The sequence below is a fragment of the Sorex araneus genome, chromosome 5 (assembly GCF_027595985.1).
Source record: "Sorex araneus isolate mSorAra2 chromosome 5, mSorAra2.pri, whole genome shotgun sequence".
Taxonomy (NCBI): Eukaryota; Metazoa; Chordata; class Mammalia; order Eulipotyphla; family Soricidae; genus Sorex; species Sorex araneus.
The window spans coordinates 24091172-24115642 of NC_073306.1; the positions used below are offsets into that span (position 1 = coordinate 24091172).

At 48.2% G+C, this 24471-nt stretch overlaps 2 protein-coding genes across 8 annotated transcripts in view; both read left to right on the plus strand.

The window, feature by feature from the left end:
* The window catches only part of EPS15 (epidermal growth factor receptor pathway substrate 15), a 152668-nt gene extending 148835 nt beyond the window's left edge, over positions 1-3833 (plus strand). Inside the window, exon 24 of one of the 2 annotated variants that reach the window (XM_055138077.1) lies at positions 1472-1614. In XM_055138077.1, the coding sequence (XP_054994052.1) occupies positions 1472-1482 (11 nt within the window). In that variant the 3' untranslated portion in view covers positions 1483-1614. Of the gene's footprint in view, positions 1-1471 lie in introns of both variants that reach the window. The other variant, XM_055138076.1, reaches the window with a different exon arrangement.
* A 9675-nt stretch (positions 3834-13508) lies between these two features.
* Positions 13509-24471, plus strand: part of TTC39A (tetratricopeptide repeat domain 39A) — a 48148-nt gene continuing 37185 nt past the window's right edge. For 2 of the 6 annotated variants that reach the window (XM_055140862.1, XM_055140868.1), the window contains exon 1: positions 13509-13640. In XM_055140862.1, the coding sequence (XP_054996837.1) occupies positions 13588-13640 (53 nt within the window). In that variant the 5' untranslated portion in view covers positions 13509-13587. Of the gene's footprint in view, positions 13641-23823; positions 23942-24129; positions 24147-24263; positions 24404-24471 lie in introns of those variants that run through there. The other 4 variants (XM_055140861.1, XM_055140867.1, XM_055140864.1 and 1 more) reach the window with 4 other exon arrangements.

Sequence of the window (24471 nt, forward strand, 5' to 3'; positions counted from 1 at the left end):
TTGCCGGCACTGAACAGAGTAGTACCCTCAGCACCTAGGGATGTGGCCCCAAACCCCTCCCTGCCACAAAGAAAAATCAAACTATTCCAGACAATATTGACCAGGTAGTTAGTGCAGGAGTAAGGCACTTGCCTTCCAATGCAGTGAATCCTAGTTCTGTAGTCCCCTGACCGCTGCCAGGGGTCACTCCTAAGCACACAAGCCAGGAATACCCCTTCAGCTCCGTTTGTGTGGGCCAAAACAGAAAAGTAGCTAAGGCATTTTTCCCTATTTAATACTGCAAAAACCTCAATATACTTTAATATAAAGTAGTCATAATAAAACTGCTTTCTTTATATTTATGGAAGACTGTTGAAATTATAAGCTTCAAAGGAGCTTATTTCATAGGGAAAAGAAAACTATTATTTTCCTGTCAATTTTTAAAAATTTTATCTGAATGACAAGACGTGAAGCCAAATAGAATTTTAAATTTAGTATCTGATAGTATCAGATGCTAATATCTGATAGAAAAAAATATTTCCCCTCATAATAATTACCTCTGTAGCACTGTCGTTCCATTGTCCCATTGTTCATCGATTTGCTCGAGCGGGCACCAGTAACGTCTCCATTGTGAGACAACTTGTTACTGTTTTTGGCTTATCGAAGCTAGGCTTTATTTAGTCTGGATCAGGGCTAGAGAGCTGGTGTGGTGGGTAAGGTGCTTGCCTTGGTTAGGTTCGATCCCTGGCACCACATAAGGTCCCCCAAGCACTGCCAGGAGTGATCTCTGAACACAGCCAGGAGTGGTCCAAAGAACAAAAAGTTCTCAAAGCCTGCCAAAATCTTTGTAATGTTTCGAAAAAATGACGATCTACATGTTGTTTAGTATACCCAATACTCTTATGCATAGCAAACTCATGGTGGGGTTTCTGTCATGCAATGTTCCTATACCCATCCCTCCACCAGTGTACATTTCCCACCACCACTGTCCCCAGTTTCCCTCCCATCACCCCAAACTTAGTACATTCTTCACCGCATACTTTCCTATACATAAAAAGTTAAGAGAAGGTAGGAAATCAACTGGTGACTTATCATGCCAAGATGCTCACTAATAGTAAATGTTTTGCAGTACATAAAAAGACTAGAATCCTCTTTTTTAAATCTAGCTTACCTTAATCATTTCTGTTTTTTTTTTTTAAATGATGGTTTTTGAGGCTAGAAAATGCAGGGCTCAGGGCTTACCTTAAGTTGCATGCTGTCAACCCCAGTTCGATCTGAGGATCATACAGTTGAGAATAGCCCAGAAAATAGGTAAATTAAATCATGTTTTTAGTGTGTAACTGACCATTGTAGCTACTACCTTGAGTTATTGTTGTTGTTGGAGACAAGATTATGTGCATGGTTTTTCAGGTGAAAGTAGTGCCCTTTTATATAAACTATTTTTCCCTTTTATTTGTCTTATTTATTTGCTTACTTATCTTTTAAATGGCAGTATCCCTCTGAAGAAGATATGATTGAATGGGCCAAGAGGGAAAGTGAGAGAGAGGAGGAACAACGGCTTGCCCGACTGAATCAGCAAGAGCAAGAAGACTTAGAGCTGGCTATCGCACTTAGCAAGTCTGAAATATCAGAAGCTTAAGAACTCCTCCTGTCCTCTGTCAGCCAGACAATATTCTTCCTGAATACTGAAGCTATTTACAGTGTGTTTCAAAACTACCTATCAGCATGGGAATACAAAAGGTTTGAGATTCCTGTAAATGTGACAAAAGTTTTTTTGTTTTTGTTTTTGTTTTCTGGGGCTGGGGAGGGCTTTTGTTTGTTTTCTACTCCATTTCAGGTTGTTGTTGTTGTTTTTTTTCCCCTGTAAAATCAGTAACCTAGTCGGACAGTTTAACCTGGGCCCCTGTTATGGTGTGCATTTACTGTGAGCTTTTGCTTGCCTATGCTACTTTTACTTGTAAAGCTAGAGCACCCTCACTACTGCCTTCTGGAATATAGAAAAATAGTTCCACCCTTGTGCTACCTTTGTTCTATAGTTACTCTGTTGATAGCTAAGTGGGGGGTCCTTAAAGTTTGCAGTATTTTCTCCCACCACTTGAATATTTGAGGGAGGGAAGAACATCCTATTTCTCTGATGATCGTGCAAATTGGCTAGTTTAAGGTGCATGTTTATAATTTCCTTATAATAAAAATACTGTTAAATTTACTTATAGACAAGGAAAAGTATTTCATATAAATTGACTCCACTATTGAAAAGGTGGTGTTTAGGTTGAACCATTACAACTCCAGACTCAACTTTTTCCTAAATAAAAATGTTAACAAACACCTCATGGTGGGAAATATATTTAAATTCTTTTGTTCTGAATTTAAAGATAAACAGATACCTCTCTATAATTTTAAGTGTTAGACTGGAAACATTTATCACATAAAATACACCCTTCACTATAAGGTAAGCAAACATCTTATCCTGGCAGCCATCCTGCCTCTGCTATGACATCGTCCTCTTCAGTTCATGGTAGGTTTATTCTTGTATTTGTGCAGAAGAAACGTGAGCAAGCTAGAACTGGAAGGTACTTTAATTTTTTTATACTATATATGTATATATATAGTTTGCTTTAATGAAGGCTTAATTACTTGAAATATAAAAACTTCCACTGAATACAAATGGAAAAAATGATGTATTAGATGTATCATACTATTGCATCTTGCTCATCTTCATAATTTAAAATAATTTAATTTCTTCATGTTTTTCACCAGCAAAATTGGTAAGATAGCAAGAAAAATCTTATTTTTTTAATTGGTAGAGAATAGACCTGCCAAATTGCCAAATTATCAAAGCTCTTCTTGTATTAAAAGCCCATGTCCTATAAAACTAACCCAGCAGACAAGCTGAATTGGAAATAGACTGTGAAGTAGGCTGTTAATTGTAATCTGAATATTATAATCATCAGTTACTGACTTAGATACTGTACTGAATACCAAGATAAAGAAAATTGCACCTAAAGACTGATTAAAAGCATCTGTGGTCACCAAGTCAAGGTGGTTTGATCTGTGTTAATCAGAGTGACTTATTGCTTAGCCTATGAATAAATTCCAAAATATTTAGTTAACTTCATCTTGAAATGGTGCTTTTATTCTCTCCACACACAATTGGACAGCTGCTGTTTAAAACAAACTTAAGCCACTTTCTTGCACTGCTAACGTTTTTCTACTTTTATAAATGGAAACATTTCAGCCTAAGAGTCATACATACGAAGCAAGCGCTGAATGCATAGTTGCAAGGCTTTCCTGTTTATAAACTAATCTGGTGACTTAAGGTTATTCTCAGATGGTGATGAAGAAGGTAGTGTTGGTGGGGCCAGAGCAATAGTACAGCTGGTAGGGCATTTGCCATGCACGTAGTAAACCCAGGTTTGATCCCCAGCAATCTATATGTTCCCCTGAGCACAGAGATGGAAGTAAGCCCTAAACACCACCAGGGTTAACACAGCTCCCCCCAAAAAGAAGAAAAAGGTAGTGTTGGGAATTGGGATTTAGGGATTTAAGTAGTGGTTTTGGGTTTCTTTCTTTCCCATACAAGTCAGTAAATAAAAGGTAAGTTGACTTGAATAACCTTCTTTTGCACTGGGAAAATGAACCGATGTTTGAAAAACTTTTAAAATATTTTTTTTAATTAAAAACACTCTGGAAAATATTAAATAACTGTAACTTATAAACTCCAACTTTTGATGTAATAAGTGTACCCTAATCTTATGTATGTTTAACTGGATTAAATAGATTATTATCTTTTGTTAAAATATGTATACTCAGTGGACCAATATAATATTAAAGAATGTATATATTATATAAGTATATATTTATCTCCATGCTTATTTGTGTAGAGTGAGTGTCTTAGAGTCATTTGTGATTATATTTTACAATGTTGACTGTCTCCAATACCTGTGCTTGAAAAGGACAGATTAAGTACTCCAGAGAGCTAAGTGGCACTATTTACAGAGTTTAACCATCTTCTCTATACTCGTTCAGATTCATTTGGGCTCTCTATGGAAACTTCTCTTATGTTTCAGACTTCTAAATTGTAGAATGTAATTATGAGAATAATAAACTTTAAGTAATAAAGTATATTATCCTATAAAACATTTTCCAGTTCATTTTCCTACTTAATGCATAACCAGGATTTAGGACAGTCTGACCCTCAAACCTTAGTTATTAATATTACTGTAAGTGATAAATATGTAGGTTAGATAGCCTGCTTTTTATTCAAGAATTATAATTTGTAGGGGGCAGAGTACAGCAGGTAAGGTATTTAAACAACTCGGTCTCACCCCCCAGCACTCTGCATGATCCCTGAGCACCACTAGGAGTGATTCCGTAGTGCAGAGCCCGGAGTAAGCCCTGGGCTCCACTGGGTGTGGCCCAGAAACGAAAAGAAAAAAAAAATCACAATTTTTAAAACCACAAGCAAGCAAAAAAGAATATTTATTAGATCTTACAAGACCAGGGGAAAAAATACATTAAAAAGTAGGCAGAGGACCAGAGAAAGTACAGAAGTGAAAGCTTTGCATGCCACACACCCCCACCTGACTCCTCTGCACCACTAGGAGAGATCCTTTAGCATGAGAGACAGGAGTGAATCCTGCAGTGCAGCCTGGTGTGGCCATGAATAAACAAACAAACAAAAAATAGGTAAAGAGTAGATTTTGAAGTGATAGGCAGAATCATGTCATGTATAAAGACGCAGGGGTAGGACATGGTTAGCATGCTGGAGAGCTGCCAGTATCGGAGTAGTTAACTATGACAGTTTAGGTTTTGATTCAGAAGGGTGACATATTTGTATGTCCAAAATGTATCTTTGGTGGTGAAAGGATTGCTGTAGGAAGAGAGCAGGTTAGTCAGGGGGAGGCCATAGAGGTTGTTTCTGTTCCTCAGGAAGGTAGTAAGGACCTAAATCATGACTGTCAGCTGTCTGAGAGGAGAGCAGAATTAATTCTGGAGAATAGGCAGGCCTTTGATTAGATGTAAATGATTCAGTGAAAGAGGAGGGATTTGAAGACTTGTAGCAAACATCGGGAACTTCTGAAGGTTAAAGTATTGTAGGGGCTGAAGCAATAGCACAGCGGGTAGGGCATTTGCCTTGCACGCAGCCGACCTGGGTTCAATTCCCAGCATCCCATATGGTCCCCTGAGCACCACCAAGAGTAACTCCTGTGTGCAGAGCCAGGAGTAACTCCTGTGCATAGCTGGGTGTGACCCAAAAAGCAAAAAAAAAAAAAAAAAAAAAACAAGCAAAGAAAAAAGAAGTACAGATTGTAACGGGTTAGAAAGGGGTCTCAAAGAGTGATGCTGGTGCACTTGCCAGGACCCTGGGTTCAGTCCCCCAGCATACACAAACCATTCTACCTGCCCACATTCTCTCCCATGCCTCTTGCACAGCAGGTGCAGCCCTGGTGGCCCCCAGCACTGCTGGAAATGGCCTCCACAGCAATGACAGACTCCAAACAGCAGTAGTTTTTTATTTGATTAGGTGTAAAATGGAATCCCAGATTTTTTCATTTCTGAACAGGTTCCCAGATGATGCTAAAACTCTTGACCCAGGGACACCACTTTAGAGAACACTATAGTAGATGACTTCCAAGCTTTTGTTCTCTTGCAGGGATACTTCAGGGTTTTTTGTTTGGTTGGGCTCTTTTAGGCCACACACTTTGGTGCTTAGGGACTACAGGCTTCTCCAGACACAGTGTTGGGGACAGGCTAGGGTGGGGAGGCTGGGCCTCGCTTAAGGCAGAACTTGCAGTCATGAGGTGCTGAGGATCAGACCTGAGGTTCCATCATGCAAAGCATGTGCTCCATCCTCTGACCCATCTGTCCAACCCCAATAGATGTTGCTGTTTGTTGTTTTACAGTGCTGGGGATTTAGCCCATCTCCTGCTTGTACTTTATCACTGAATCACACATCTCTTGCAAGTTGTATCAAAGCTTAACTCTGTCAGTCTGCAGCTTTGTTGTACCTTACCACTCCATACTAGAGTTAGGAATACTTCTTCGCAGTGTAAAACACCTCCAATCTTTTTAAAGACGGGTTTTTAAAAATTATTGCAAACCAACAGATGGTATACTATTTATTGAATAGCAGTATTATTTGAGGTACTTTGTATATACTGACTCGTTTGAATCTCCATAACAGTCCTTTAATACTATTACAATCCTTTATTTATTTATTTATTTTTTTACTATTACAATCCTTTAGTACTGTTACTCCATAACAATCCTTAAGTTCAAACGTGTGGAGAGGGGTCTTGAGCATGGCTGTGTCTGGGTTCCGGAGGTCTTCTGCTGCTGGGGCTCTGCTCAGGGTGGGGAGGGAAGCTTACACATGAAGGATGAGCGTCACACATGAAGGAACTGGCAAAGGAACCCAGATATGCGGGACCTGGGGCTGAGATCTCCAAGCGTGCTCAGATCGGGACTGGGCCTCTTCCGCCCAGATCCCCCATTTTCCAGTAGCTAGGCTGTCACACCCAGAAACCGCCCCCAGCTCCGAATAATCCCATCAACAGCCAACATCCAGAGACTATAAAACCAAGTGGCCTCGAGACATTTTATACCCTAGTTTTCCCTCTCAGAGAACCTGGCAAGCTACTGAGAGTTTCCTGCCCGTATGGGAGAGCCTGGCAAGCTCCCCATGGTGTATTCATATGCCAAAACCAGTAACAATGATGGGTCTCATTCCCCTGACCCTGAAAGAGCCTCCAATGCGGCACCATTGGGAAGGACGAGTAAAGAGAGGCTTCTAAAATCTTAGTGCTAGGACGAATGGAGACGTTACTGAGACCGCTCAAGAAAATCAACAATCAATGGGATGATGATGATGATGAATCCTTAAATATTATTATTCCCTGTTTCTAAATGAATAAGTCAAGGTACAAAAGGACTAAGTATCTTTCCCAAGATCACTGAGCTAGGATTCTCCAGCCTAGGCAGTTTGGTTCCAGATTTCATGTACAACCTCTGCATTACTCTCTGATACCCGGACCAATAGTTTACCTATTGCCAGAAAGCCCTATAGTGGGTTTTGCAGATGCACAGTGAGAAAGCCATTGGCGCTTCATTAACTTCGTTGTATTGTGTTCTGGATACTGTGGGCTGGGGGCACAGAAGACTCATATCAGGACCGTCCCATCAGTGCTGGAGTAGAGCAGATGGATATTCACTCACATTTAGTATCAAAATGCCTTATACCGAGGGCTACAAAGGAAAGCTAGAACACCTAGATGAAGGGTACATAATTCTAGCCAGAGCATTGGGGTAGGCGTCACAAAAGAGGTACCTCCAAGATTTAATATTCTGCTCCTGGCAGTAATAAAAGCACAGATGGTAACTGTCAGCCAGAAAGGCACAGCTCTTCCAAGACTACAGCATTTGCTGTCAAGACCCTTGGAGAAGAAAGACAAGCAAGCATTCTCTCCCAAGAGGTCTCACTAAAGTCTCATGACTTTAGCAGATTCACCCTGATCTCAGAACCCACCTTCCAGCACCGAAACCTGATCTTCATCAGTTAAACAGCCCCCACTACAGGCTCACAGTGATTGACTCCTGGACCAGAATGCCAGTGTCCAGTAAGGTGCCAGAGGGCGGAAAGAAGCTGCTGAGCCAAATACCCTTCCTTGCCTTCTACCTCTGAGGTGTCTTAGTTTGTAACCAGGGCCGCCTAGTCCCCTCCCATAAGCATGATTTTTAGATGAAAACTCAGATGAAAATTTAGCCAGGTTATGGTCCAGTTTGGATGGTTGGGAAGCTATTTGGGGTGACTGCCTTTGCTTTCAACCCCGAACTATCAGTTCCTTTCACTGATCCTATTTTTTATTGAGTGTACATGTGGGCGGTTCCTCCTTGACCCATCTGCCACCAAGTTACCACTGTGCCTGACCTTTCTGCCTGTTAAATATTCCTTCAGTCTGTCCTCCCCACCCCAGGCCATCTTCATCTCTCTTCATCTCCAAAGCTCTGTCTCTCCTTGTCACTAGTCTTCGATTTTCTCTACTTCCAAACCCTCCTCCATGCCACTGTCAGATGACCCTGGAATCAGAAGTCTGCCACTGATTACCATCTTCCATAGGCTTTTTCTTCATACTCTTAGTTTCTGATCAGTATTTAATCAATAATGGCCTGCCACATGTAAGGTAATTATTTTCCCTTTAAACAGGTCTTGGAAAAAAAAACTAAAGGAAATATTTAAAATCAGATTACATTGTAATCTGATCATAATGCATGAGATCCTTCTGAAATGTGCAGAAGGATCTAATATTAGATACTTTTTTAAATTTTTCTTTTTTTTTCTTCTTTTTGGACTGCACCGGCAATGCTGAGGTGTTATTCTTGGCTCTGCATTCAGGAATTATTCTTGGTGGTGCTCAGGACCAGATGGAATGCTGGGGATCAAACCCAGGTCGGTCACATGCAAGGCAAACCTGCTCTACTATTGCTCCAGCCCCACTAATGTAATATATCTCAGACAGGTTGTAATACATTACTTAGGTCATGAGATCAGTTTAACATTTTAATCTTTTGGTGGGAGGGTTTCACCTGACTGTACTCAGGGCTTATTCCTGACTGCACTCAGAGATCACTCCTGACAGGGCTCGAGGTGCCAGGGATAAAACCTGGGTCGGTCATAATGCAATGCATGTACCCACTGTACTCTCTCCAGCCTTAAAGTCTGTTTAGAGACTGTAAAGCAACTTGAAAAATATGCAGTAGAGCACTGTTGTGGAATGAATGCCCGTACCAATAATGGCTTCATTATCAATGTATATCCAATCTTGTTTAGGTTTTTACCCACTCTTCTCATGTTATTTTTCAATATGTTAATGAGTATCATCTTAAAAATGATGAAATACATTTTAACTGTACACTGGGGGACTGAAGTGATAGTACAGTGGGGTGGGTAGGGCACTTGCTTTGCACAAGGAACCCTAGTTCTGTTCTTGGCATCACCACATGTGATCCCCGAAGCACCACCAGGAGTTATTTTTGAGGATAGAGTCAGGAGTAAGCCTTGAGCACAGCTGGGTGTAGCCCCAAAACAACTATATATAATATAGTTGTGCATGCATGTATATATGCATATATATACATACACAGGATCAGAAAATAAAGTGAGAATTGCTTATTCATTTTTTAAAACGTTTCAAGTAAGAAATGCAGGTTCCGGTGTTAGGAATCCAAGTTAATGAAAGGTTATCTCGTGGAAGGGAACGTGTGTCTTGGCAGAAAGACTTGACCCATTTTCCCCATCCCAATAGCTACAGAATGTTTTTGGCTGCCCCAAACCTGAGATCTTACTTTCCACCTCTCCTGTTAGATCTGGAATCAGAACTTGGAAGGACTAAATTTATTTTGCAGAAAGGAAAAAAGGGAAAGTATCTGATGCTTAGTAGAGATTTTTCCTGAGCCTAGCACTAAGGCTGTTAATATAGATTATCCTGTTTAATCCTTAGAACATTCACAATAGAGAGAAGTATAAGATGGAGAGATACGAAAGAGGTTTGACCCAGCCAGAGCTGTGAACCCCTCTGTGCCACCGCACCAAACTGCCTGCTCTACCCTGATACAAGAGGCTGAAACAGCCAGAGAGGGGGGATGGCAGGGAGGGATCAGAGCAACCCCCGACTATAAGAAGCCTGCATCGAAGCATAAGACCGTGCACCCTTCTGGAGCTCTGCAGGACACACCAGAAACACCCAGCAGTCGCTCAATCAGCCTCGCCAGGAGGCAGGAGCTGTGCGTTCCCTTTTGGAATTGCTCATTCTTTCTCTGAAGATTACATCTTCTGAATGCATTACTTCTTTTCCTCCCCTGCCCCCCCCTTACTTTTCTATTAAACTTTCTGGGGCCACACCAGGCAGTTCTCTGGAACTACTCCCAGCTCTGGGCTCTGGGCTCTCCTACAACTGCACAGCCCATGTCGTGCCAGGGATCGAGCCTGGGCTCCTGTATGCAGTCTGTTGAGTTCTCTCGCAAGCCATTTTGTTTGCTCGGTGGAGGGGAGTGGGCAGGGGGGTTGTTCTTGTGTTTGTATTGGGGCCGTGCCTGGTGGCACTCCGCTCTTGCTCTGTGCTCAGGAATCACTCCTGTTGAGCTCAGGGGACCATGTAGGAAGCCAGGAATCAAACCTGGATTGGCTGCATGCAAAACAATCGTCCTAAAGCATACTATCATTCCAGTCCCTTTCCCCTTTCTCCAGCCCTTAATAAAATTCCTTTACTTAAAAAAAAAAGAAGGGAGAGAAGATTTATTTCAGAGTTCCTATAGACTTTTAAACAATAGCTAGACATTGGGCATGCCCACACCACCATCCAACCCTGAAATAGTCTCATTCAGAATGTGGGCCTCATGTGACATCCTTCAAGTCTTGAATTAAAGACTCTTCGGGCACTAGGATGCATAGAGACCCGGATAGAATACAGGCCCTGCCAGTTGAGTCAAAACCCTGACCCCACTCCTCTAGCCTCTGCAAAATACTGCCATATTTGCATCCAAGCACAGGGAACCCTAATTCATTGCAACTTCTCCAAAGATACACTAATTCATTGCAGCATCCCAGAAGATGCCTGGCCTTGGTGAAGAAACCCAGAGTTTAGAATCTTACGTGTAGGGTATAAATTCTAGTCAAAATGTGTGATTTGGGGCAAACCCGTCAACCTCTCTGACCCTCAGTTGGAATAACAGTTCTCTTTTACAGGGTTGTTGGTGAGGATTAATAAACCCTTTACAACTGTAAAGTGGGTATAAAGTCTTCAATCCTCTTATGTGGCAGATAACTGAGAGCCATCACATCCATTTTTAAGAAGACAGAAAAAGAACGGTTAGATGGGAAGGGAAGGTTAGATGGGAAGAGAGGTTCATAAATCAGGACAAAGGGGACCTGTCTGCTGGCTTTCCTTGTTGCAGGCTGGAAACAAGGTTGTAGTCCTGTGTCATTTTAAAAATTAATAAAAGGGGCCGGGGAGATAGTACAGTGGGTAGGGCACTTATGCATGGCCTTAAGCATGGCCAAACTATGTTTGATCCCAAACATCTCATATTGTCCCCCGAGCACCACCACGAATAATTCTTGAGTACAAACCAGAAATAACCCCTGAGCATCACCATGTGCGTTTCAAAAACCAAATAATAAAAGGACTGCAGGGATGGCTCAAAGGACTGGAGCACATGCTTTGCATGCAGGACCCCATGTGCTATCTTTGACACAATGTGGAACATAAATAGCCAGGAATGACCAAAAGTAATAATGAAGGGCAAATATACTAAGGCATTTTGAGTGTGGTTAAATTGAAAGGGTTATATGAATGTTGTATCTTGAAAGTTTATTGATATAAAGAACCATTCATTCCCCTCTGACAATAAAATTCACATAGTAGGATGTGTACAGACTCATCCAAGTAATTCTGTTTTGGTTGTGATCACTGATTTAATTCTCACAGCAACCCACCTCGCAGGGGCCATTATTTTCATTTTGCAGGTAGCTGACCAGATTCCAGCCCAAATACCTGGCTCAAGAGCAAGTTAAAGAATAAAACCTGGTCTACCTTGGGGTTGTTAGGAGATTCGAGATTAGAGAAGCTTTGGGAAAGTGGCTCATCAAAGCTATATGTGTGCTGAGAGGCATGTGTGACAGGCAGGCTGAGGCTGGGATTAAGATAAGAAAGATTCTTGAGTCTGGCTTCTTGGATTGAATCCTGACTGCTGCTTCACCAGCCTTTGTGAGCTTGAGCAAATCTAATTCTTCTTGCCTCACTTTCTGAACCAAAAAGATAAGGACTTTACTAAGGACTATTGTTTAAAGATGAAATGAATTGAGACATATAAAGGATTTTAAATAACACCTCACTTACTAAATGGTGAGGAAGAGGAGGGGAAGGGGAAGAGAACAAGCCCTAACATTAGAGATTGAGTCCCAGCTTTTATATGTTCCTTTCTTTTCTCTTCTTTCTTTTTTGTCTTGTTTTGGGGCCACACCTGGCAATGCTCAGGGTTTACTTCTGGCAGGACTGGCCAGGAGCTATGTGGTGCCAGGGATTGAGCCTGGGATGGCTGCCTTATCCACTGTGCTATCTCTCTGGCCCTCATTTGATCTTTCCTAAGCCTCAACTCATACAGTCTCAGAATAGAATCATTGCCCAGCTTAGAGAAAGTGTGGGTAAATGCTTTCCACAGAGCCCCTGCCTCCGAGCCAGCCTTAGCTCCGTTTCACCCCCCACCACTGAGCACATGCAGGATGTGGAACTGTGTGGCTCAGGTCTGCAGAAGACACAGATGAGAGAAACTTTCCCAGCAGAGAGAGATCTGAAGAGTGCGCCTAATCCAGCTGCTAATACCTCCTAGGATTAAAAATAGGGAGGGCCAAATGTCATGAGAGATGGGCCAAAATGTAACCTCTGGAGACGGAGAGATTCCTCTGTTGGGGAGATACAGGAAGTCTTCCTGGAGGAAGTGGTATTAGCTACAGGCTCAGAGCTGAGCTGGATGGGATTTTAATCATCACTGGGATTTAGTCTGGGAAAGTTGGCCATCGGAAGCCAGCTAGTGTTCCCACGGTGGTCAAGGCCCTGTGGCCAGAGAAGGGTTTGAGCCCTGGGTGGCCTGTAACTGGAATTACCAGATCTGGAAGGTCTGGCCGACAACATTCTCGGCTGTGTTGATCTGCCAAGACCAGGGCACATCAGAGAAAAGGGGAAAGGTCACATTTTCTGCCCTGGCTTCCGGGAAATGTGAGAGAAGCTTCTCACATGATCCCTGGGGGCTTCACCCAGACCTTCCACTCGGTGCTCAGTCCACTTTTGGACCCTAGGCAGGGCCCGCAGACCTGGCTACCCATGAGACCCGGCTCCTCAGCTTGGCCCCAGGAGTGTCAGTCAGCGGGCCTTAATCCCACCCCGAGAAGGGGGACTGCCTGCGTTATGGTGAAACCGAAATCTGCAGAGCACCTGCCTTCAGGGCTGGCTCTGGTTGTTAGACGGAGCCTGTGTCCCCAGTCCCAGCACAGAGACCAGCCCACCACACCTGTAGCGTCCTTGCCCGCCCGGGGGTCACCCCTAGCCTCCCTCCCACTGAGAGGAGTCCCCAAGGACTGGGGGTCATCCTCTCCGGACCCTGCCGGCCTTTCTGGGACCCCCTCGGAGCCCTGGGTGCTCCCTGTGGCAGAACTGAACCTTCTAATGTCCCTAGAGACTGAAAAGGACAAGTTGAAGCGCACGTGACAGGACAGCTGGCCGCGGCGCCTTCTGTCCCCTGCCCGCCCTGCAGGGCAGGTTGAGAGTTGGGCAAGGGGCAGCGATGCGGGCCTCGGCCCCTGCTCCCGCGGAAGCCGGGCCCTTGCACAGCCCTGCCTCGGGGCGACCCTGGACAAGCCCCTCGGCCTCAGTTTCTCCCTGCGCCCGTCCTGACTGCGGTCTGCGATGCTCCTGCGGGGAGGGCGGGGAGGAGCGCGGGGAGGAGCGCAGGGAGGAGCGCGGGGCCGCCCTCCGCGCGCGGGTCCAGGTGCTGCCGCCGCAGGAGCCCGCGCCGCCGCCGCCGCCGCCGCCGCCGCCGCCGCCGCCGCTCGCGCCCATGGCCTTCCTCACCGCCTGGAAGCGAGCTGCGTTCCGGAGAAGCCAGCGCAGGTAGCAGGCCGGGGGGCGCTGGGGGGCTGAGGGACGGGCGCCCCGCGGGGAGTGCAGCCCAGCGCCATCCCACGCGAGCCCCAGCCCCGGGACCTCCCGCCTTGAGCGAGCAGAGGCGCAGCCCAGGATCCAGGACCCCCAAGCTCCTGATCAACCCTGATTGAGCTGGGACCTCCAGATGTTTCCATAGGGAAGGGAGTGGGCCTCCCTTCTGACCTTGCCCCCCAGTTTCTTTGCGTGTCTATACTTAAAGTTTATCCCCCCAAATTACTATCTCCATCTGCCTGTCCTATGAGCACCTCAGATTCTTCCGGGGTGTGTGGGGGAGGGGGCGTGTATGGCGACGCTCAGAGGTTACCCCTGGCTCTGCCCTCGGGAATCACTCCTGAAGGTGCTCTGGGATGTCAGGGATGGAAACCACGTCGGCCACGTGCAAGGCCAATGCCCTACCCTTTGTGCTATCTCTCAGGCCCACACCTCAGATTCTTGAAATCCCACATCAAACTCCATATTTTTTACTCCCAAACCTGTTTCACTTCCTGTGTGTCCCCAACTCAGTCATCCACCCAGTTGCCCAAGATCAGAACCTGGGAGTCATCCTTTCACCGCCCTCCCTCAAAGCTCCACCCCAGCCTCCTCGTCCTCCTGATTTTATCTCCCGTGGGTGTCTCAGAGCTACTCATCTCTCTGAACTCCTGAAGTCGGACCAGATTTGCCCAGTCACCTCCCTCCCTGTGTCTCTTCAAGGTCCAGAGATTGTACAGGATAAATCTTGCATGTGGATGACCTTGTTTGGATCCCCATCACACGATGTCCTCCTGAGCTCTGCCACCAGGTGTAGCCCCCAAAAAACAACTTACATCCTTCAGACTGATTATTTTTTATTTTGGTTTTGGGGCCACACCTACCTGTGTTCCTGGCTCTGTGTCCAGGGATTATTCCAGGTAGCACTTGGGGGGACACTCTGGGGTGTCGGGAGTCAAACCTTGGTCAGCACGCTGCAAGGCAAGTTCCTTACCCACCGTACTATCTCTCCAGCCCCCACCTGGTCTTTTCGAAAGCACAGACCAGACGTCATTTTTCTGCTTAGAAACCCTGACTTTGTGGCTCGGGATTACCTAGGATTAGAGTTGAAGGCTTTGAGGAGAGAGACTGTAACCTAAGCAGCATCGCTCTGATGCTGGCCCTGGTCTGCAGCACCAGCAGGCTCTGTCCTATCCTCACCTCTGCCCCGGCTCTGGGACTCCTGTGCCCAGAATGCCCACCCACCTTCATGCCTGGCATTCGCTCTGGAAGATGCCAGCTTCAGTGGCCTCTGAGAGGCCTGTCTGGCCCACCCTTCAGGCAGGCTCAGGGCGCGGTACTCCAGCATCGAGGCCTCCCTCTCGGCTCTCCGGTCAGGCACTGCACTGGCCCCTGCAGAGGTGTTCAGAGACACAGCTCTCTGCTCTCACCAGACCATGTTCTGGTGGGAAAGCTGAAAAGGAGGGAGAATGAGTCAACACCAGAGACGGGGGCTGTGTTCGTATTAAAGCAGGGTGAGTCAGCTGTGCCCAGAGTTTCCATGGCAGTGCAGGCAGCTCAGGTCAAAGGCTGAGAGTGCGTGAGGAACAGAGCGCTGGGGCTCTCGGGGGAGGCCTCAGGCTCCCACAAACAGGGCATTTGATGCTAGAGAGGGGAGTTGTCCCTAATGAGGACCCATGGAGAGAATTTGGCAGGTGATTTCTACGCTGGGTCAGTGGCACCCTTCCTGCCTCCCAGGACGCATGAAGAGGGACAGACTCCCTCCCCATGTCTGAGGGGCAGCACAGAACGGGCTTCCCAGGACGAGCTGGGAAGAGGGTTCCTGAAGAGGGTGAGCATCATCCCCGGCTGGACTGGGGGTGTGGCCATATTGGGTAGTCCTGGAGACACCGTGCTCCTTCTGTCCCAGATGTGTCCCCAGATGTGTTCGTGGCCATTGGTGTCAGCGTGGCAGGAGGCAGGGAGGCTGGAGACTCAGCACGGATGGTGGTGGGGTCTGATGGGAAAATTAGGGTAGGGAAGAGGAGAACCTAAGAAGAACTGAGAAGTGACTGGGAGGTGAGACCAGATTCCCATGACACAGGGACAGAGGCGCTGGCCACGCAGAGGCCTTCGGTGGCTATGTGAGGGGTTGTCAGATCCTTCATGCTTCTGCCCAAACTGGCCAGACACAAATCCCAGGAATTCTCTCTGTCTCTGCCGGCCCTTCTCTCTGTTGAAGTTGTTGCAGGAACCAGGGGTGACTCATGCCCTTGGCTGTGGTGCTTGCCGGGCTCACAGACTCGGCTGCAGTGCCCACTGGAGGTCACTTACTTTTGCTGTAGTGTTCACACACATGCTGGTCTGGGGGCCGCATGCCTGACCACAGTGCTAGCACATATTTTGTGTGACGGCAACTTGCTGGGGTCTCACCATCTGCACACACTGACCTGTGTGTGGGAATCTCTCCTCATCGTCATCAGGGATGGCAAGCGATACTGGTGACCCAGGTATCTGCAGCAAGCAGCAGGGGTTCTGCCAGCTCAGGAGGAATCTTGGGATTCCAGGCACCTGGACTGGGTACCAGGAACTGGCAAGAGAGGGGAAATGATGCCATTTCCACGGAGATCAGCATCTACCCGCCCAAAGCCACTGTCACGCAGCTCCAAGGGAGACAGCAGCACGAGCAAAGGGGAGTTTAGACAGCCAGGTTGCTTCTGTTTGGCTGGGAGGAGGAGGGAGAGGGTACCATGTGTTGTCAATACTGAGCGGTGCTAGGCCCTGACAGTTTTCAAGGCTCACCAGAGCTATACCCTGCTATGCTTAAGGGGCCAGGGGGTAGCAGTGATCCTGCAGCACTGCAGGGCATGTGCTCTGCCACTTGAGCCACAGTTCTAGCTCTGGCGTAGGAGAAAAATATTAGCAGTGCTCGGGGGGAGAGAGACTCCCCGAGAATGGAGCGTCCCAGTAAAGAGGTTGAGGCCTCTGGGCTAATGTGTGCAGAATTCCTACTGAGCCCTCGGACAGCTGTGGGGCGCCTCCTTGTGACTTAATGTGACTCAGACCAGGGCTGGGTTTTCACCTCTGTGAGAGCTCAACTCCTGCAGAGTGAGGCATTTGAGTTCAAATTTCAAACTGAACCTTCGGTTCCCAGGAGCCTGACCTTCCCTCCTGCCACGGGCGCTATGGTGGGGGAGGCGCTGGGACCTCTAGATCTTCCCCTGCAAACTGGTTCATGGAAACCTAGAGGACGCTTGGCCCCTACTTGGCCACTAGGGAAGGATTCTGACTCGGGAAGGGTTTTTGTCTGAGGACGTCTCTTGGAATCAGTGGGAAATAGATTCATTAGACTAAAATTTCTATTCTGCCCACATGCCACATTTCCTGAAATATCTTCAGATCTGTCACTAAGTTACTTGGGACCCTGAGGATGTCTGCAAGTTTCCTTCTGTGGCCAGTTCCCTGCTCTGTTTGTGCCACCTGTCCCTCCACACAGCGCAGACAGACATGGCTTGGCTCACCGTGGCTTGCACTGAGTCCCTGAACTCTGAGATAGCAGGAGAAGGATTCTGGGGGCTGACTTGGCATTCTGATTTGGGGACTTTCTGGCGGTGGGACCTTGGTTGGAGAGGGTGCTTGACCTCTCTTTCCTGATCTGTATCGTGAGGGCCCTCTTAGGACTTGCCTCACAGGATGGTGGTTAAGGGCAGCAGGAACTGGACATGGAGGGCCTGGCAGTGGCCGAGTCATCCAAAGGCCATTCCTGATTCTTCTCACAGTCTCCCAGGCCAGTAGGGGAAAGGGCTTCTCTAGCAGCTCTGGTTTGATAAAACCCTGGGAAATATTCCCATTGACTTACTTCAGCCACTCCCGGTGCCCTGAGAGGTGGGGTCAATAAGAGGACACTCCTTCCAATCAGTCAATGGGACTAGAGAAGTGGGAAGGAGAAATTCTCTAGAATCAAGTGCTCATAACTGGTGGCGCTGTAGCATCAATATGGACTTGAAATAAACCCCATGAAGGACCCAGATTGGAACTGCCTAATTCCTCAGCAGTTGGCTAGGCCCAGGCTGTGATGTAAGACATGAGAAATGAGTAACAGAAAGTTTCGCTGATCTCAAAATCTATCTCCAAACCTCTCAGCCATCCCCGGGGGCATCCTCCTGTGGAACCTCAGTTCCCAGAGCCTGTGTCTGTCTCCATGCACCTTCCCGGAGAGGAGGAATTGCTCTTTCTCTTTTTCACTTTTGCAGTGCAGAGGTTGATCTGGACCTTCCACATGTGAGATAAATGCTCTGCCGCTGAGCCACATCCCTTGGCCCTGGGAAGTTTCTATCAATCCACTTCCAAACATTCTTTCTCCCTCTCAAGGCCTCCAGGTGGACAGTGGGGCTGTAGCCTACTGCTTACCCCACTCTCCGACTAGTTTCCTTCATAGCCAGCAGCTGGATAATTAGCTGAGGGCATCAGACCCTGGGTGCTCTGTCCAGGAAGCCAAGCCAGACAGCCATTTGGACTCCATTTTCCCTGCCAAGAGTTTGCCCTGCTGCAGCCTCCCTGGTCTGCCTCACAGAGAATAATCTGGGGGCCAGATAGTGCAGCGGGTAGGGCACTTGCCTGGCATGCAGCCGAGCAAGGTTCCATCCCCGGCTCTGCATATGGTCTCCTTAACACTGCCCAGAGTGACCTCTGAGCACAGGAGTAAGCCTCTGAGCACACGAGAGCCAGGAGTAAGCCCCGAGCACTATCCAGAATGGCCTCAAAAATCAAATCAAAACAAAAGCACTCTGGGAGACCCAGTCCCACAGAGCCCCTTCTCCTGAACCCTCCCATGGAGACCCTTCTCCCTGTATCTGCCTCTCTCTCTCACATAGAAAACCAGAGTCTCAGGCTAAAGGCCACCCTGCTGTCTTTCCCAGAGAATGTGGGTGGGGATTTTAGCACCCAAGGGGCATACTCCACATTGTCCCTGAGCACAGACCAGGCAGGTCCAAGAGGGAGGCCATCCCCCGGGTCAGTGCACAGCCTCTGCACTAAGACCCTCCTCCAACTGGCCTGGCTGCTGCCTGAGGGATGTGGAACAGCTGCAAGTTCTGTAGAATAACTCCCTGCCCTCCGCCAACCCTGGCTATCTCCTCCCACCATCCACTCCAGCATCCCTACTCCTCTCCCACAGCTGGGAATCAAGGGTTCCTGCTGTCTCCTAAATGCATTGACGACATCGGGAATGTCCTTTTCATACAAGGAGTATAATTTCATTTTATACTCTAAATTAAAAAAAAAAAACATTTACCCACCTTCTAGAAAACTCCAGCTGATGACCAACATTGAGTGGAAGCCGGCAGAATTTTTTTTAGAATGTAGGAGCACTGATACTTATCCAGCCATTGATTAAGCTGATTGAATTGGGCATGAACTTCACATTACTCTTTTAAATTATTATTATTTTTTTATTCTTTAAAATTTTTTAATTTTATAAGTTAGTTCACAATGTTTGATTACATTAATAGTCAAATACCAATCCCACCACCATTACACCTTCCCACCACCAAATTCGGGATGTTTCCATCCCAAACCCCAGTCCCCGTCCCAAAACACAACTGAAATCACATATTTCGTATTGTCTGTTATGAAGAACTGCTGAACATGTTTACATAAAAGTCTTCATATAGGAAACAGTGTGAAGATTGTTCTATTTTGGCAGGAGCCATTAAGACATTCTACAGAGAGCACAGTTGAAAGGGGAAAAAAAACCCTGCCATTGTGGAAGGTAGAATTTAAAGGAAGATACAATCAATGAGAAAGAGAAATATGAAGATGTTAGCAAGTGATTTGGAGCAAAGGGCTGAAGGTAAGAAGCTGGGAGGAGGGCAGCGAGCCTTCTGTTTTCAATAGGTTGGCCAGGGAAGACTCTGGAGGAGGGTTCAAGGGGAACATGTCCCGAAAGGAGTGAGTGTGTGAAGTGCATTCCTAGCAAAGGGGATGGCAGGGTCAAAGGGCCTGAGGCTGGGAGCACCAGGACCCGTTGCAGAAGGGCCCAGAGGCTGGTGTGGCTAAGAGCAAAGAGAGGCAGCGTGGAACACCGGGCAGCTGGCACAGGTTTGGGGCAGAGGGTGACAGGTGGGCTGGCGCTGGGTGCAGGACAGTACACGGGGCAGGGGAGGAGCAGAGAAGCCCGTCAGGAGACAGTGGCTTGAACCCAGGTCCAGAAATTCTCTAGAGGCTCCGTGAGGGCCTCCGGAGAGGCCTCAGGTCCCCCAGCAATTTCATGTCATTTATTTCCTCACTTATCCAGAGGAATATTCAGGTTGAAAACTTTCATGAGGAACAAAGATTTGTCTGTGGTTCTTGGCTGCCCAGACACGACCCGGCGACTTTCTTAGACTCCGTCTTTAATTCCAGCTGTGCCACTTTCTACTCCCATGGCCTCGGGTTGGGAGGGCACATCTGCCTTGAAGGCTTATAGTAGGAGTCAAATGGATGCTTCTTTGTCCTCAGGGCCCTGGCCAGGACCAGGCGCACAGCTTAGGGGAACTCACTCTTTTCTAGACAGCCTTGCCTGGCTTCGGGGCTCGCTGGGGTTCTTGGAGAATCCTGTTCTTCCTGCAGGAAATATAAGCCCTGTTCCAAGGGCCTTCTGCTGTTGCCTCTTTAACCCTTGCACCCACCCCATAAGGTGGGTGCCACTGTCATCTTAGAGATGGAGCCAAGTACCCAGGATGCCAGAGCAGTGGTATGAGCACTGGCTTGTGAGCCTGCTCTATGCTCAAAGGGGCACAGCGAGGACATGGTAGCGTGAGTCCAACCAGATCTTTCTGGAGCAGCTTTTGCTCCCCTGTGTACAGCCACCCAATGTGACCTCAAGAGAGCCAGCCTATTTTTGTTACTGTTTTATTTGTTTGGGGACCCATACCCAGTAGTGCTCAGGGACATGCCTGGTGGTGTTCTGGGGACCATGTGGTTCTGAGATCTAAATGCAGCCCCCACTCCCACAAAGCTTGGACTCCAGAACCATCTCCTTGGTCCCAAACCTACATCCATCTTTTCTCTTTCTTTCTTTCTTTTCTTTCTTTCTTTCTTTCTTTCTTTCTTTCTTTCTTTCTTTCTTTCTTTCTTTCTTTCTTTCTTTCTTTCTTTCTTCTTTCTTTCTTTCTTCCTTCCTTCCCTTTTTTGGTGTGTTATTTAAATCATCTTTCAATGTTTATATTTTTTAATTTTTAATTGATTGCATCACCATGAGATACAAAGTTCCAAAGTTGTTCATGATTTTCAGGTTATACAATGTTCAGACACCCATCCCTTTACCCCTTCCCTCCACCAGTATCCCCAGTTTCCCTCTGCCACCCAGGTTGCCTCCTTACCTAAAGGGCATCGTGTGTACCTCTTTTCAGCACTCATTTCTTGTCCGGAGTGATCACTTCTCACTATCATTGTCATTGTGGGTCCTTTTCTGATCTAACCTCCTTCCCAACATAGTCACAAGCTTTCTACTGAGGATTAGGGCTCCTGGCCTTCATTTCTAAGACCTACCTCTTTCCTCAGTCAGAACTGTCCTTGGTCCTTCAAGCTTCCTTAGTGAGGGAGGACCAGCCTTGTCAGTTCCAGAAAAGAGCTCAGCTCCCCAAAAGGGGCTCCTCTCCCCATCACCTTTGGGGGGAGAGGGAATTTGAAGGCCAGTGGGGAGCATTCACTTTTTCCAGGACCCCATAGCTAGCAGGGGCCACATCCAGAGGCATCCAAAAAGCAGAACTAGTTCCCCTGAGAGGCCCCTCACCAGGCAATGGATGGTTAAGGATGGGGACAGTCACAGTCCTCATCAGGGGCCTGTTTACAAGTCACCAGCTCAGCTGGGTGGCAAGGACTGGTATCTGAGAGAGTCCCAGACTGTTAGAGACTGAGATGGGGCACTTCCCCAGGGAAAGGCCTAGGGGAGGGACTGCGAAAGATGAAGGGGGAGGACTCTCCTGAGAAATGCCCCAGAGGCTAAGACTGTTGCCTCAGGTTTACTAGGTGCAGACACTGAGGCCCAGGGAGGCAGCCTGGCCAGCAGCTGTATGAGGAGGAAAGGGAAGTGTCTGCAGCTTCTCAGCTCCAGGCTTTTCTTGCAGGGTGCAAGACCCAGGGTCAAGTCCATGTCACCCTTGGTCCTGGCCTCCGCGTTCCCACCTGTGGAACTTTCCAGAGCACTCAGAAGCAATTTCACCAAACATATGTACAAGGGGCCCCATTAATTAGGAGTAGATCCTGTGCACCAGTGCATGTAGCCAGAAACAAAAACTGAGACACAGGATAGGTGAAAACAGCCCCCGGAGGCCCGCAGACCCTTAATGAGGAGAAGAGAGGCAAGCAATCTCCCGGCAGCTCCCAGCACAGAGCACCAGGAAACAGTGCCCTGGTGGCGGGAAGCGCTCCAGACCCGGGTGCCCCTGGTCCCAACTGTCAGCTCAGGATGGGAGTGGGCAGCCACCTGAGCAAGGTCACCTGCCTTGGGAAGTGGAAATAATGGTGACTCACAGGCTCTCCAGGGTTGGGGCTGGCCAGGGCTCCTGGGTGGATCCCACTGAGGGGCAGTCACTCTGTGTTCTGACTCAGGAGTGGCTCAGGCCGGGGTGGGGGAGGGGAGGGCGTTAGCAGCATGTGCCACAGCTGGGCTCCGGGCCGGGCGTTCATGTATATGGGGTCCAGATCCTCACTCTCACCTTTGAAGTATTATTTCTGCTTCCAAAGTGAGCATTGAATGAGATCATCTGGGGCCAGGGAGATGGGGCAAAGGCTGGAGTGATGCTCAGCATGTACAAGCCCCTGGTCTGATCTCTGGCACCGCATGGTCTCTGTAGTGACACCGGAGCACTGAGCCAGAAGTAGACCCTGTGCACCACTGCAGGTAGCCAGAAACAAAAACTTTAAAATGAGAGAGAACCCAGGTTAGACACTTGGCGTGCGCAGCATATGGAAAGTATGAGTATCAGTCATTGATATAAACCAGCGAAGAGAAATGCTCAAGAGCCACACCCCGTGCTGGAGTTTGCTGGCTCCACAAGCAGAGACACTGAGATGTCTCTGAGGCGCCCTGTTCGGAAGTGCCCCAGAGACCACACCAGCCTCACTCACTCCATCCCCCATTCAGTGAGTGCTAGGTGTGGCCCAAAACCCAAAATAAAATTAAAAAATAATTTTTTTAAAAGAAAAACACATCAGGCCATGGAGAGTGCACTTGCCTTGCAAGAGGGGTTTAGGCACTTGCCTTGCAGGGAGCTGACCTGGGTGAAACTCCTGACGCCACATATGGTCCCGGAGTGATCCTTGAGCAAAGAGACAGGAGTAAGCCCTAATCGCAGTCAGGTGTGGCACAGAAACAAAAGCAAAACTTTTTAAAATTAAAATTTAACACTAGGCCAGAGAGGTAGAATAGGGGTTAAGGTACTTGCCTTGCACCGATCCCCAACATGGCATTATGGTCCCCTGTGCATGGTCAAGAGTAATCCCTGAGCACAGGGCCAGGGTTAAACCCTGAGCGCTGCGGCATAGAACCCAACACCCTCTCCCAGCCAAAAAAGCAAAACAAAAATAATCTTTTTGATGCAAAGCTCTGGCCTAATGAAGAAGGGAGGAAGGTGTGCCCCAGGTGGCAAATGCAGCATCTGCAGAGTCTAGAGTACTGGAAGCAGACAGCATGTAGTAGGGTGCCCCCCCTCCCCGGCTCATCAGCCAGATCCTCTACCCACTTTGCACCCGCCAGCTCTCTAGTGCCAGCTGTCTTTGCTGGTCTCTGAGCTCGCAGCCTGCTCCTCACCCAGCCAGGGCTCCCTCTCCACAAATTCATTGTGTGTAAATAAGAGAAACCCCAAGACGGGCTTCTCCCCACTTTTCCAGGTTCCTCTGCACTCTCCCGGATCTGGGTTCCTGCAGCCTGCAATGTTGAAGCTGCGCTGGGATGGACCTTCCCCGGGGAGGATGAACGGAGGGACTTGCGTCTGTGCACACAGGACAGGGGAACCCTCTTTCCTGTTCAGCTTGGAACAGTGGCTCCCCTCCCCCACTGTCTCCTGGCCCTCTGTGCCTGGGTCCTCAGGACCTAGTCCAACCCTCCTTGCACCAGGCTCCTGCAGGCTCCTCCTTTTCCTCTTTGACATCCTGGAGCTCGGGGCTGATCCAGGGCCCTGGCGTCCTGCCTCCTGTCCCCTGCCTTGGGGAAGGGACAGCTCTAATGGCAGCCGTGTGCTCTGATGAGTCATGGTTAAGAGCATCTGGCTAGTTAACTCTTCGTGGGCCAGGGACGCTTTCTGCCAAAAGACCAGGTGGGCTTAAGTCCTGGCCCACGTCCCCGCTCAGAACTTGGCACAAGGTGGACATCTGGGGATTGTTAAGAGTCATCCCGGTGTAGCAGCCTAGATTGGGATGGGGGTGAGGGTGGGAGGCGGGAAGGGGACCGAGGGGGCGGGGGGGGGGGGGCAGAATGTTCCTTGAAATCTGGAGGGCTGCATTCTGCCAGCTTGCCTTTAGGTGAGTGGCCTCGAGCACCTCTCAAAAACTCGGCTTCCCTTCTTTTCGTCTGTTTTCCCTTGATGGGGGCTCAGTGGACGGAGCGAGTGTGGACCGCTGGTCAGCTAAACCCTTCGGCTCCAGCTCTGGCTCCGGAGCCCTCCGCGGGCAAGGGGGAGAGATGAGGACCCCAGCCGGCCCGTGGCCCGGCGGGGAGCCCCGTCTCCTCCGCACAACGTCCCCTCCCAAGCCCAGAGGATGCGGGGTGCGGTGCTCAGGTGGGGGCCGCCGCAGAGCCGGTGCCGGGGAGGAAGCCAGGTGGGCCGCAGGTCTGGCAGAACTTTCT